Source organism: Typopeltis vanoorti, chromosome 5 (genome assembly GCF_054136105.1).
Source record: "Typopeltis vanoorti isolate ZY-2024b chromosome 5, IOZ_Tvanoo_1.0, whole genome shotgun sequence".
NCBI classification, from domain to species: domain Eukaryota; kingdom Metazoa; phylum Arthropoda; class Arachnida; order Uropygi; family Thelyphonidae; genus Typopeltis; species Typopeltis vanoorti.
Genome location: NC_143553.1, coordinates 33428882 through 33444173, shown reverse-complemented (window position 1 = coordinate 33444173; position 15292 = coordinate 33428882). Strand labels below are relative to the sequence as shown.

The window sequence follows — 15292 nt, the reverse complement described above, 5'->3', positions numbered from 1 at the left end:
AAGTGCTCAGGAGACAGCTTGTGGGTGTAACATGGAATGAGGAGTTAGCTGGAAAAGAGATCAATATAGCTTGGGGGATTTTCAAAAACTATTCTAGTAGATGAAATGTTTAAATATATTCCAAGGATGAGAAGGTTAAATAAAGAGATTAAGTATGCGATACAGAGAAAGAGGGCATTGTGGAGGCAGCATAAGTAAAGTGGAAATAATCAATTCCATAAGGTCTGCAAAGACCAGGCAAGGAGGGTGACTTGGTTGGTCAGGGGTAGCTAAAGAGAGGTATGAACACCAGTTAGCTAATGAAGCCAAAAAGAATCCTAAGGAGTTCTTTCGATATGTAGCCAGCAAAAGAAAGAATGATTATGCAAGGATGACATTGATAGGAGAAAATGGTATAAAGACAGCTGTTGCAGAATGTGTGGTGGAGATACTTAATGAGCAGTTCATACAGGTCTTTCAATCTTGTGAATGCGACTTCATGGAGAGATTGAGAGCAGTAGATGATGGGGAGGAGAGACTGACTGTAAGTAAGCAAGAGGCGTATGGGGAGTTGAGTAAACTAGATGTTAATAAGGCTGTGGGACTTGATAATATATTGCCACGTATTCTGAAGGAATGTGCCAGAGAGTTGACGCTTATCTAGACATATTTTTTTAATATGAGTCTTGCACTCGGTCAAGTCCCTAAGGAGTGCAAGATTGTGCCACGTCATAAAGGAGGTGATTGAACTCAAGCATTAAACTATAGGCCTATCTGTGTGACAGGTGTTGTGGTTAAGTTGTTGGAGAAGCTTGTGAGAACTAGGATCCAGAGTTGGGTTGACAACAATGGTATCATCTTTGATGGACAGCATGGATTTGCTAAAGGGAGGTCATGTTTTAGTAATCTACTTATTTATTACAATAAAGTGACTGCTTCCTTGGAGAGAGGAGAAGGATACATAGTGATATACTCAGATATCGCAACGGCTTTTGATAAAGTACCTCATGATAAATTGATAGTCAAACTGGAGTGGATGGGGTTGGATATTAGATTGGTGCATTGAATTGGAGATTGGCTGTCTGATAGGTATCAACAAGTTGTGTATGGGGGAGCGATGTCGAGGAAAAGGAAAGTCATTAGCAGAGTTCCTCAGGGATCTGTTTTAGGGCCATTACTGTTTAACTTGTATGTTAATGATACAGGTGAAGATTTGGATGGAGGTATTCAGTTGTTTGCAGATCTATAAGATTGTGCTCCCTAATTTACAGTTATTGCGAGTGTTTTTCCATTGAAATTAACCATCAAACGGAAACCTAACAGCAGGTGCCGAGCACACAGAATACTTCAGTACAACCTGTAAGTACTTAAGAAGAAAAGCCAAACAGCTATTTTTTTCTGGCGAAGTTGATAAATTAAGGGGAAAAAAATCCCTTATTGTTTTTCAGCCAGTATGCAAAACTCCAAGATCGAAAACTACAATCTAAGCATTTCATGCCAACGAATTATCGGCAAATACAAGCATAAGTGACTACCTAGTAGTGCTACACCAAGGTAACTCGATGCAAAGGTGGAGCAAGCTCCCTCACTATTCTTGATATTTTCTCATAATGTAAAAACACACAGTTCCTAGGAGATGTAAAACTGCTTTATATTATGAGGAGAGGTCACTACCCAGACCAGTTTCAACCTTTTTTGAGGTCTCATCCTGTAAGTACTTTTAGAGTATTAAAACAGCTATCCTTCCAATTCAAAATCAGCCACGTGTAAGCACTCACGATGCCTACCGTACGCAGCAAAGATGGCAGCACTAAAAGCCAACAGCGAACGAGCACCATGTGTCTTGCCGGCACAGTGCCGTCGACCACCACAGACAATCCTATTACATGCTGCAGCTGCAAAACCGGTGTTACAGACAAAAAAAAGGCATATTCTGTGAGTTCTGTTGCCACTGGCTGCACGCTTCCTGCGTTAAAATTGACAAAGCTGTACATAAGCTACTTATCAAACTTAACCAGACATTCTTCTGTTCGCTGTGTCTTCCTTCAGTAAAACAACTTCTGAACATAGGCAAACGTGACGAAAATCTCGAACAGCACATCAATGCTTTAAATGAAACTTTTACCGACAAAATACGTGCAGTCGAAGCTAAGCTAGATCAAATCGAAAACCAGCACAACGCAAGCTCCACTCGGCCAGTGGAACTTTGCAATCTAATCGCATTAACGGTAAACGACTTGATGGAGGCTGAACACAAAAAACTCAACACCATCATTCTGAACTTCCCAATGGAAAACGGAAAATTACTACAAGAGGACATCAAGAAACTAGCTGAAGAATGCAACATCAATCCCGAGAATATCTTCAGGTGTCATCGTTTTGGGCCTATAAATAAAAGGAAGGACGAACTTTCCACACCTAGTAAAAGTGACTTACGACATGCGGACAAGCACATCAAAAATAATAACAGCGATCAACAACAAGTTCAAAGACTCCTGCCTCCAATCGCGCATGTGTGCACAACCAGACTTATCGTTTACACAAAGAAAACGAAGATCCCAGCTTCGAAGAAAAACATCAAAATGGTGACAACAGTTGGACCATCAACTACAGACAAGATAAACTGGTGAAAAAACCAAGTGATGCCACTAGCAGCCACCATGGAGACCAGCAGGCAGGCACCGCATAGGAAATGTGCAAGACCCATGCAGTCCAACAAACGTCCCATAAAACCCTACACATCCACTTCACCAACATCCATGGCCTAAACTCCAACCTGAATAGTGTCCACTACCACCTACAGCCTACCAAACCCCACCTACTCTTCCTGGCAGAAACCCAAATCTCACCTCCCCCCAGCACCACTTATCTCAACCTCACAAACTACTCGCTCTTCAACAACTTTCACCCCAAGGGTGGTGTCTGCACATACATCCACTCAGACACACCTAACCTAGAATCGCCCAGCTTTGACCCTCTTTCGATGAAAATATCCCTTCCCCACTCAGTTCAATTCATCTGCTACCTCTCTTGCTCCCCCAACGCAACCAACCACCCTGAGCTCTTTAATTTCCTCTCCCTAAAAGTCGGCTTTCTCCAATCCCACTTTCTCAACAGCGAAATCTTCTAGGAGATTTTAACGTCCACATTTTAACTGTATTATTATTATTACCCAAGACCTCATGGAGTCAAAGACTCATCTGGGAGGTCCTTTCATCACACACACACATCTCATCATACCGTGTCTTAAACACACTCAAACTCTTTGCAGACACCACACTCTCAGGCAAGGCATTCCAATCATTCACAATTCTGCATGAAAAAAACTTGCCTCTCACTCCCCTACTCACACCCTCTTTATACAGTTTCCAGGGATGACCTCTGGTTCTCCCCTGATCTCCCACTATTCTCAGTAAAACTTCTCCAACATTGATCTTATAACAACCCCTTACCAACTTGTAGGTCTCTATCATATATCCCCTACTCACACCCTCTTTATACAGTTTCCAGGGATGACCTCTGGTTCTCCCCTGATCTCCCACTATTCTCAGTAAAACTTCTCCAACATTGATCTTATAACAACCCCTTACCAACTTGTAGGTCTCTATCATATATCCCCTCTTCCTTCTCTCCACCAGACTCTGCAAATTACATCTCAATCTTTCCTCATATTCAACATTCCAGAGGTCAGAAACTACCTTAGTCAGTCGCCTTTGGAACCTTTCCAACATCTCTTCATCCTTCTGAAAATCCGGCGACCAAATCTGGGCACAATAGTCCATGTGTGGCCTAATCAAAGCCTTATACAATGGAACAAGAATCTCCCTACTTCTACACGTCAGTGTCCTCCGCATCATTCCCAGAAGTCTTTGTGTTGTCTTCACAATTTTGGCGATGTGTCCCCTAAATTTAGATCCTTATCCACTAGGAAGTGAGAGGCAGGTTTATTTTGTGAAGAGTTATAAATCATTGGAATGCCTTGCCTGAGAGTGTGGTGTCTGCAGGGAGTTTGAATGTGTTCAAAGCACAGTATGATGAGCTGTGTGTTAAAAGGACCTCCCAGATGAGTCTTTGACTCCATGAGGTGTTGGGTAATAATAATAAATTTTGTACAAACTGCAATACATTTCTGGCAAAATTTGCAAATTTCCTACGTAGATAGTTAAGGAATTAATGTACAGTGCTTACAAAAAATTATGCAGAGAGACGTTTCAGTATAGTATGGAATATGCCCACCCTGAACTGCAATGCAGCTCTCATAATGTCGTACCATGTTTAGCACCAAGTAATTCGAGATTTCTTGAAGCCCGCTGGCCCACTCCACCTTCAGAGCAAGGATAAGACCTTGTTTGCAAACATATTCTATCGATTGAGATCTGGGGAGCATGCTGGCCACTTGATTCAATTAATATCCCTGGTCTCCAGAAGTATTTCCACTGCTCATGTATGATGTGGCATTGTCATCCATCCACAAGAGTTAGTGACCCATGCAAATAGACAGTGACTGTAAATGGTAAGATGAAACAAAATGAGATGCCTTTAAGCATTTTTGTCAAATGAAAATAACTCTTCTTCTAAATTTGGAAGGTTATTTCATTAGCATTTTGCTATCAAATTCAAATATTTAAAAATATAAATTGAAATACATATATACAAATATTATTTCTAATCAAGAAGTTTCACATTTTGAACAGAATATATATATATATATATATATATAAAAAGTAACTGACCTCATATGCTGCAGCACGCATAAACTGTTTTGCTGGTTGTTTCCAAATAGCAGGTACTGTCACAACCCATCTGATATCTTCATTGAGTATTCTTGTTGCTGATTGGTCACTTAATTCTTGGAGTGCTTGCTCCTTAAAATAACATAATGCATGAGCAAAAACTGTCACAGCAGGCATACATCTCCCATTTGTTGCTTTTATCTCTGTGTTTAGACTTAGGTGCTAAATGTAATAAAAAATGACTTATTTACATTTTGCAAAATAATATATTCATTTTAAAAATAATTTATGATGGAGAAATTAGCAACAGTTAATGAGAATAAATCATAGAGAAAATGAAATTAACTGTTTGAAGAAGCAATTGACTGATGTAAAAGAGAGAGAAGGGTGGGTATTTGGTAAGGTAATGAAGACACCCAAGGGTGATCACACACGGCATTGGATGGGGATATCTCTTTGTTGTTAAAGGTATACTGAAGAACAGGTAGTACATTTCACAGGGTGTGACACAACAAGCTCGTTTTTAAGTTGCAACACGAGTTTGGATATCAGGTTAGTAAACTGGATTCATAACTTGTTTTTTGATAGATATCAGAGAGCTGTTTATGGGGAAGCAGCATGGACTATTACTTTCAATCTTTATATCAATGATATTGGCTGGAATGAATGATTTGAAAGGAGAAAAGTATGGTATGAGAGATGCCATGAAAGAGTTACTGAAAGTAGCAAAAGAAAAGAGTGAGAGAGTTATGATAATGAGTCTACTGCTGCAGTATGACAAAGTTGACCTGAGAAGGGGGAACTATAATAGCAAACTCTAGGCATTGGTTATGCAGGAGGAATGATGTGGAATCTATGGATGTGTGGAGTGAGTTTGACAGATGAAAGGACTTGTACAGGAAGGATGGTTTGCATGATATTCAAAGTCTGGAAAAGGTGTTGTTGAATGAAGTGAAAGTGGATGTGCAAAATCAGGGAAATTAGAGCTTTTTTTGGGGGGGGGGGGATGTTGAGCGGGCACACAAATGACAGTGAAGCAGATGAGTGTAAGAATGTGCACAAAAATGCCTAAGTTAATATAACAAAAACCAGAATGGAATAGTTGGTAATAAAGCGTCAGGACAGCAGTGAGCCTAAGGGCTTTTTGAACTTTGTGTATGGCAATGCCAGAAGCATTCTGAACAAGGGGAGGAGTTTGGGGCATAGTTCATCCTGGCCAAAGGTTATTGGCATTAGTGAGACATGGCTGACAGAAGATGATATAGTTAATGGGATAGAATGTGAAGGGTATAGTGTGTTCAGGAAGAATACAGAGAAAAGAATGGGGAGAGTATTATTGATGATAGCTGATGAACTGCAACAAAGAGAGTAGAAGTTCACATTTGAGGCCATCTGTGTGAGATAGTGGCCACCAGAACAAAAGGTTATTGGCATTAGTTGGCATTATCCATGCAAGGGCTGGATATTGATAGTGCATGGTAATTAGCAGCGGACTGCATACCTAGAGTCAGGAGAATGAATCAAGTGGGAGTTAAACGAATACCATCATTAAGCCGGAGCTATGAAAAAAGAAAAATTTGAGGAGGGAATTCAAGGAGAAAGGTGACCAGCAGGCTAGAAGAGTAACATCAGTGTGGTAAGAAAGGCAAACATAGAGTATGAAAGGAAATTAGCAGTGCAGGCCAAAGATAATCCCAAACAGTTCTTTTAGTATGTTGCAAGTAAAAGGAAGAGTGGTTATTGCAGAATGATTTTAATGAATGCTGATGGCAGGGAGGTAACTGAATCAGACAAAATAGTAGAATTACTAAGTGAACACTTTGCAAGAGTATATCATCCAGATGAAGACATTCCAGCAACAAGAGATGCAAAGGCTTGAATACAGCTGTGGGATTAGATGGCATACTAGCTCAAGTGTTACAAGAAGGTGCTATGGAATTGGCAATGCCATTGACCATGTTGTTTAATCTAAGTCACGGCTCTGGGTTAATCCTAAGGGGTGGAAAGAGGGGGAACATGCAACAGCTTAGCGTTATTCCATTTGATCCTGTGGTTAGCGTTTTCAATTCCATGTTGTGCAAGGCCAGATTATATGAGGTTTGATGAGATGGATGAGGTCTTGATGTTCAGAGATATGTTTATTTATAGATCTTCCTGTTTGTCCAGAGTAAGACAATTTACATGAGCATAGTACAAAGTACCATGCTCATACAAAGATTGGTGAGCGTTTGTCTTTTGGACAAGGTAGCAAGTTGCGAATTTGATCGATGGGTTTATAGGTAGCAATGAGTTGATATTTTTTCATAATTTTTGCCACGTGTTCAGACATGCCTTTAACATATGGTATAGGAGTCCTGTGTGCTTCTTCTTCTCTGGGACTTTCTCACTGTTCCAAAAGTTTCGGAAATTGTTATCTTCAATTGTATTAAATAAATTTAGCTGTTATATTTTAATTTTAATTAGTTTTAATTTCAGCCCATTAGTTTTAAGCCATGAACACATCACTGTATACATAAACACACGTGGTTAGATTCCAATCTAACCATGTGTACTACTTTTTTTAATTCAATTTCTATTGTTGCTCGAAAATTGTACTGACGTCTTATGATACATAAGATGAAATATTTACATAATAAAAAAGTTATTTACTGTGGCATGCATGTTACTTTATAGTTACGGATACCCCACAGGTTTCACTATATAAGAAAATCAGAAAAACGCACAATGTCTGTATCTTCTGAGAGTCTGCACCAAGATGCTGCATTAATTCCAGTCACAAATGAACTATTCCACTGCTGGATTAGCTAACAGTCAACCATTATCTGCAGGAAGAATGTGTTCCTAGCTTAGGTTTACAGGCCTTTCCTCTTACTGAGGTACAATAAAAACAACATTGGAGAGAATTGCCACCATTAGGTAGGTAGGAAAGGGAGACCTTGGAGAAGATTTCTTCCTGACTAGTAAATGTATAAAGGAACAAGTGAAGTCAAGAACCATAGAGCTGGTAACAACAGGAGGACCTGAGGATATTAAGACCCCTGTGTTATTTGAAATGCCTCGTCTTTCAACTTTTATTGATATTTTATATCAAGATAGTGGAAGCAGTAGTTCCACGATGATGCATAATGATATTTCTGGGACACTGGGCCAAGTAATCATCAAATATTTCATAGGGATATTTCTTCTATCAATCTATACTTCAAGATAATACCTTCAGTGTTGGGATTGCCATTTCCTTCACCTCCTAGATTATATTCAATGCATTTTGAGAAATTTGGAGACAGTAATCAGACTTTGGCTCCAGAAGGCTTTTTGAAGACATCTACACTGGCTGTACTAAAGCAAACTTTTACTATGGATTCTAAGAGCCATAAAGATGCCCTATCATTTCTTTCTTTTTGGCCCTACATTGTTTATTCTTCATTCCATGAAAAAAGAAATAGAGGTATTCAGAAATGAAGTGGAAGATATGAGTAATCAGATAGAGACAGTGAATGGAGAGATTAGGATGCTTCAGATAAGATTAGTTAATATAAAAAGTTAAAGAGTGAATGTAAGAGTGATTTATTTCTCATTCAAGAGAATGAGAAATAAATGAAATCTTGGAGAAGTATAAGGATTAGAGTGGAAATGAGAATGTTCCAAGAAAAGAGAGTATGTGAAGTAGGGATATATGGAAGACATGATGACATGCAAATATATGCAAGATGTGAGATGAGAGAGAGAGAGAAATATGCTAGTGTAGGTGAAAATAAAAGCATGGATGGTGTAGAGAATGAATAGAAAACAAAGAAAGAAAGGTACCAAGGAAGAGAAAGGAATGTTCAAAGAGAGAGAGAGAGAATAGGGTGACAATTTTATATGGAGAAGCCATGATAAGAGGAGAGCTTGGTGAGGGTATGATGAAATCATGTTTTCCAGGTGCAAAGACTAATGATGTTAGTGAGGTATTAGGATGCAGAATGGTAAAGTGAAAGAGTTGATTGTTTTAGCAGGTAATAATGATCTGAAAGTCGAAAAGTATGATATAAACAAGGCATGAAAGTGTTACGGACAGTAGCAAAAGAGAAGAGAGTAAAGATAGTGAGTCTGTTGCTGTGATATGATAGAGACAAGTTGCAGAGGGCCATTATTGCAAATGACTCAATGCATAGGTTGTGTAGAAAGAATGATGTGCAGAATGATTTTGATGGCTGAAAAGACATATATAAGGCAGACACAGTTTGCAATTGAACGGATTTGGCATTAGGAGTTCAGAAAAAGTGATGCTAACTGGAGCAGGATTGGATCTGAAAAATCAGGGAAACTAAAGTTGTTAGGGTAAAGAAGGTGAAGGATCATGCAGGTACTAATAATTCAAATGAGTTTGTCACTGGACAGAAAAATGTTTACTGCAGTTCCTGAGGCAGGAAATAGGAATGGAATTTGAGTACAAAGCAGCCCATGAGGATAATACCATTTATGTATACTAATGCCAAAAGCATTAGGAACAAGTTTTGGTTAGTTCCTATTGGCCAAAAGTTATTGATATTAGTGAGATATGGCTGACAGAGGATGATATAATTATTGGTATAAAATGCGATGGATATAGTACTTTTAGGGCAGATAGAGCAAATAAGATGTTAGGAAGAGATATTGCCAATGAAAGCAGATGAATTGCAGCCAAAAAGAATGAGAGTATAACAAGATGTCAATAAGATGGAAAACAGTGTATCTGGGCATGTGAAATGCAGACTAACAGGGCAAAGTATTTAGTTAGCTGCTGCCAGAACGGTGCTAGAGTCTTTGGTGCCCGCATGCAATTTCTATCTAAGTGCCCCTGTAACGATCCGGACGTGTGTGGTTCTTTTACGATGATATAAATTTAAATTATTTGAAATTTCTTAAATAAATTTTGACAGAACAGCCACACGTTGGTTCGCTAAATGTAATGAACCGGGGGTGTTGACTAGGCAGGATAATCGTTAAGAACCCGAATATTCAAAAAATTCTCAAAAGTTAAAGCAAATTTTGATAAAGACACTTCACTTTAATCGATATAATGATACAGGGATTATAGCCTTCTCACCGATCTGAATCGCTAACAAAATTAAAATGAATTTTAATTAAAGTTAAAATTTATTTGAACTAAAGTTTAAAATTTCTTTCATTTTACAAGTTAGTAAATTCTTAGTAACTTGTAAAAAATTTTTAATAATTTTTATAACTAGAACCATCTTTTAGGAAAATAAAAGAAACTCGAGATAGATGAGAAAATAAGAAAAGAATTCAGAAATAATTAGAACATTTAATATAAGTATTCAAAAAATTACATCTTTACAGAATAACAGAAAATAAATTAAATTACATAAATATACTTGAATTTTTTTTAAATTAAAATTTTAGGGTTTTTGATTTAATATTCACGAAATTAGAAATAATGTTCTTAACGTCTAATTCCGCACATATATCATTTTCAATAGCTATTATCGCCAAACTAACAAGCCTTTTTTGTGACATACTTGTTCTTAAGTAGGTTTTAATCAAGTTCAACTTGGAAAAGGAACGTTCACCGCTCGCTACACTAACAGGTAAGGTTAATAGTATTCTTAAAACAATTGAAAAGTTAGGGAAAGATAAATTATTGGACACAATAAAATTAAGAATATCGAAAGGGTTTTGAATATTTAAATTATCCTTCCGAAAAATATCCCAGAAAGGACATAAATCGTCACAATTTTTTCGTAAATCTTCGTTATTAATTCGTAGTAATCTATACAAGAAATTGAAATTATCATAATATGTTTTTAGTTGTTCAAAACGTTCTATTAACGAACACATTGCCACGTGTAGCAGTGTATTTTTTTTATTAATTTAAATTTATCTTCTGGCAATTGTAACGTTTCATCATGATGCTCGTAGTCAAATTGTCGTGTATTCTTTCGTCGTCGAACTTCCGTACCGTTTTAAATTCTTGTTCTCCACTCAGTTCTTTTACCATTTTTAGAACTTCTTTAAAATTTGTATCTGATCGATACTCTTGTAAGAATATTTTTAAGTTTGCGATAGATTGTAAAGCAAGCGTAATGTTCATATTTTTGTCTTGAAACATTTTACTCATAGGTTTATTCTATTAAGTAAATCCTGCCAAGTTATAAGAGAGCAAATAAATTTGTAGTCCTTTATTTTAGCACATAATGTTTGTGCTTCATACTGAGTTTCTTTATTAAAATTTCAAAAAGTGCATCGTAAATTTCTCCTAACTGATATCGTAGAGGGCGGATTGCATTAATTTTACTTTCCCATCGTGTTTCTGATGGCTGTTTCAATGTTAATTTTTTACGAACTGGAAAAGGATTGCCCAACATTTGTAAGAGATTGAAAAGAAATTGTATATTTCTTGAATAATTGCAAAGAAGCTAATTGTATCTGCATTCACTTTGGCTGCATTGTTAATGATTAAATTTAGAGTATGAGCAGCACATGGCACGTAAAAAGCTCGAGGATTGTTGTTTAAAAGCAAATTTTGGAGCCCATATTTTTTTCCTTTCATATTTGCCCCATTGTCATAGCCTTGAACCCTTCATGTCTTCAACGGGAATGTTCCATTTTTCCAGTTGTTCCACTAGTGTTGCACATAAACCACGTCCTGTGGAATTGGAATCTGATATATCTGCAAAACCTAAAAGGTTTTCCCTGATCTTGACAATTCCATTGTCACAGGAAACAAAGCGAATAATAATGGTCATTTGTTCTGTTTTACTTGCATCAGGTGTGCAGTCTAAAATTATAGAATAATATTTAGATTTTCGAATTGATAATAAAATCATATCCCTGATAGCATTACTTAAAGTTTCCAATATTTCATTTTGTCTGTCTTTACTCAAATAGTGTACTCTATTAGTTCGATGTAGGGTCCTTTCAACATGATTTTTCCATAACGGGATCAAACTTCGCAAACAGTTCGACTAATTTTAAAAAATTGCCATTATTCCTTTCATATAATTTATCAGATGATCTGCGAAAAGCTAAATTTTGGCTACCAAGGAATTTTATAATTTCAGTCAAGCGTTCTAAAACACTTGTCCAATGTTTCTTTGCCATTTCATACATGTTTTGAGTCTGGCAATCAATAGTAGTTTTGATTATTAAATTTTTATCAAGTTCCTTCCATTTTAATAAATTTTTCATGTGAGTTAAACTAGTCTCATGTCTATGCAAAGTTGTACTTACATTTCTCCAATCGTTATAACCTTCTACAAGACTACTTGATTCAGTAGGTGCGAAAAGTTTGCAACGAAAGCAAAAAACAGAATTTAAAGTTTTGGAATAAATGAGCCATATTCTTGGCACAAGCTCCCCGTTTTCCATTTTTCTATTATAATATGTGTTGCCAAATTTACGACCATATGTATCTCTGGGATATATTATATTTTTCTTTTGAACAGGCCCCATTTCAATTAAAGCAACTCGTAATTTTTCATCAATATTTCCCCATTCACCTGGATCTTCTAAATTTACAGAGACTAACAATGTGTTAGTTTCGTGGTCAACTACAACTAAATCTTTTCCTAACTGTTTTTCACTTAAATCATGCTCTTGTTATCTTGTTCAATAGTTGCAATAGTACTTTCATGAAAACTGGATGATATGCACAGTTCTTCAAATCTGATTTTTGATGTATCGCGTAGGTTACAATCTGCATCAAAATATTTTAATAGTTTAACAAATTTATTAAGAGCCCCAGTTTGTTTCTTAATAACTGCTTCTTTCGCTGCATGACGCTTATGATTTTGTGCACTGGATAACTTTTTTTAATTTTTGATTCCTTTTCTATTTTATACCCACAAGAAATTATTACACAAGACGACACAGAGACAAAATAATAGTCCGCACTGCGCTGCTGTCAGTAGCCTACTGAGAGGAGTGCCATATGACTGGCTAACTAGGAACAAATATTTTGTATGAAAATTCGTTTCTGTGCATAAAAACCGTTCACCGTTTCACTTTAGGTGGACTGCAGTAGACACACCATTCTGCAGGCAAGTTTAGCCTGCTCTCGCTGCAAAATTTTAAACAGCTGGCTTATCAAAGAGGTGGCAATATACAATTTTTATTTGATGTATCCGGCCTTATTTATTTTAATATTGATCATTATAAGAATTTTTTGCTTTTATAATAAAAATTTTGTTTCTTAAAAATTAACATGAACCATGCCCCAGTGGCAGCACCCCCTTTGTAGCGCTGCCCTGGCTGCTGCTATAGGCCAGTAATGAAAAGGATGATGTGAGTGATATGTATCAAACTTGATAAGTGGAGGATGGACAATTATTATGGGGATATAGACTGGAAAGGGGAAAGGTCACATGGGCAGAAGGAAATGGAAGTACATCTGAGGATCTGTCTATAACTAAGATGGCTATATCACCACCAATTGGTGAGAGCAATCATTCAGTTTTGATTTCAGAGGTCAAAACTGAATGATCTGATCAAAGGTTCAGAAGGTTAAATAAGGTAGGTGTGAAATGGATGAACGAAGATATTAAGCATGCAATCTGGAGGAAGAAGGCATTATGGAGGCAGCATGAGATGAGTGGTAATAATCAGTTTCACGAGGGGGTACAGAGAACAGGCAAGAAGGATGACTCAGTTGGTAAGGGTAGCAAAACTGCAGTGAAGTAATGAAACAAAAAACTCCCAGGCAGTTCTTTCAATATGCAGCAGAAAAAAGAATGATACTGGTTGATAAAAATGGTAAAAGGATAACCACTGTAGAATATATTAAATGAGAAGTTCATAAAGGTATTTCATCCTTGTAAATATAACATCATGCAGAGTTTGAGTGCAGTGAAAAGGAGGAGAGACTGACTGTAAGTGAGCAGGAGCTATATTAAGAATTGGTTAAACTCTATGTTAATTCTTTCAAAACACGAGATGATATATTACCTCGTGTTTTGAGGAAATGTGTCAGGAAGTTGACACTAACCTTGGCATATATGTTTAATATGAGTCTTACACTGAGCCAAGTTCCAGAGGTGTGGAAGGAACACAAGATTGTACCACTTCATAAAGGAGATGACAAAATTCAAGTTTCAAATTATAGACTGTTGGAAGTTTATTTTGCACTTGGTTAGACTATAATAAATTTAGTTTAATCCTTTATCCAAGTGTAAGCAAACAAAGTTTGCACATGAAATTATCTTCAGGAGTGAGGTAAGGTGGTACATCCCTTGGCAACTCGTAGCAAAGGTGGACCAAGCTCTCAGTATCTCCCATAATGCAAAGCACATCTCCTTGCAGACATGTATACTGCCATGCATTAAGGGAAGGGCCACTACCCAGACCGGTTTTGACCTTTATTGAGGTCTCGTCAGTGGGAAGCAGACCCAGAGTGGTGATACTAAGGCAAAAGCAAAGAAGTCATATTTACTTATACAAGTTTCCAACCGGTGTACCACCTTATTATTAAATTACTCTGGATTTAGAGAAAGATGTTGAAAGTTTATTTTGCACTTTGTTAGACTATAATAAATTTAGTTTAATCTTTTATCCAAGTGTAAGCAAACAAAGTTTGTGCCTGAAAATATCTTCAGGACTGAGGTAAGATGGTACATCTCTTGACAACTCGTAGCAAAGGTGGATAAACTTGCTTTATCCACCTTTATCCAAGCTTACACTTGGATAAAAGATTAAACTAAATTTCTTATAGTCTAACCAAGTGAAAAATAAACTTCCAACATCTTTCTCTAAATTCAGAGTACTTTAATAATAAGGTGGTACACCAGTTGGCAACTCATATAGGTAAATATGACCTCTCCATTGCTTTTGCCTTAGTACGAGGTGGTATCAAAAAGTTTCGAGACCGGGTTTGTAACACGCCAACAGATGCACGCACAGTCACAGGGAGCACCTACCTTCATAAGTCGGCCAAAAGACATTGTCCTGTGTACATCGGGAGCTGTGCAACTGATGCTATTCTGACCACCTGCGTAACCGCATCTGCGATTTCATCATGAACAGCAAGTTAGAACAAAGAGCAAACGTGAAATTCTACATGAAACTGGGCCAATCTGCCACAGAGACGTTTGACATGATTCGGCAAGTTTACGGCGATGCTGCAATGAGTCATTCGAGGTGTTTTGAGTGGCACGCGTGCTTCAAGAGCAGAAGAACATCACCGGAAGATGATGAGAGATTAGGAAGACCTTCAACAAGCTCAACCCCCCAAAATGTCGAAACCATTCGGCAACTTGTGCATGAAGATCATCAGAGAACACTCCACAACATTGCTGCCATTGTCGGCGTGTCATACGGAACAGTCTAGGCAATCCTCACATGTGATTTGAACGTGCCGTGTTGCTGCCAAGTTCATCCCCAGGCTGCTGACCCAAGAGCAGAAGGAACACTGTGTCGAAGTCTGCCAAGAACTCCGTCAGTGTGCCATGGATGACCCATCCTTCATGTCGAGGATCATTACTGGTGACGAAACTTGGGTGTACTGGTACAACCCCAAGACGAAGCAACAGTCTTCACAGTGGAAGAGCCCATCATCTTCATGACCGAAAAAGGTGAGTAAAGTCCACAGCTCGACCAAGTGCATG

The 15292-nt window shown here is 37.6% G+C and overlaps 1 protein-coding gene across 1 annotated transcript in view; it reads right to left on the bottom strand.

Annotated features, from left to right (window-relative positions):
- The window catches only part of LOC150106300 (heat shock 70 kDa protein 12A-like), a 152666-nt gene that overhangs the window by 82770 nt on the left and 54604 nt on the right, over window positions 1-15292 (bottom strand). Inside the window, exon 4 of the mRNA XM_090392973.1 lies at window positions 4713-4934. Within this exon, the coding sequence (XP_090249099.1) occupies window positions 4713-4934 (222 nt within the window). The remainder of the gene's footprint in view (window positions 1-4712; window positions 4935-15292) is intronic.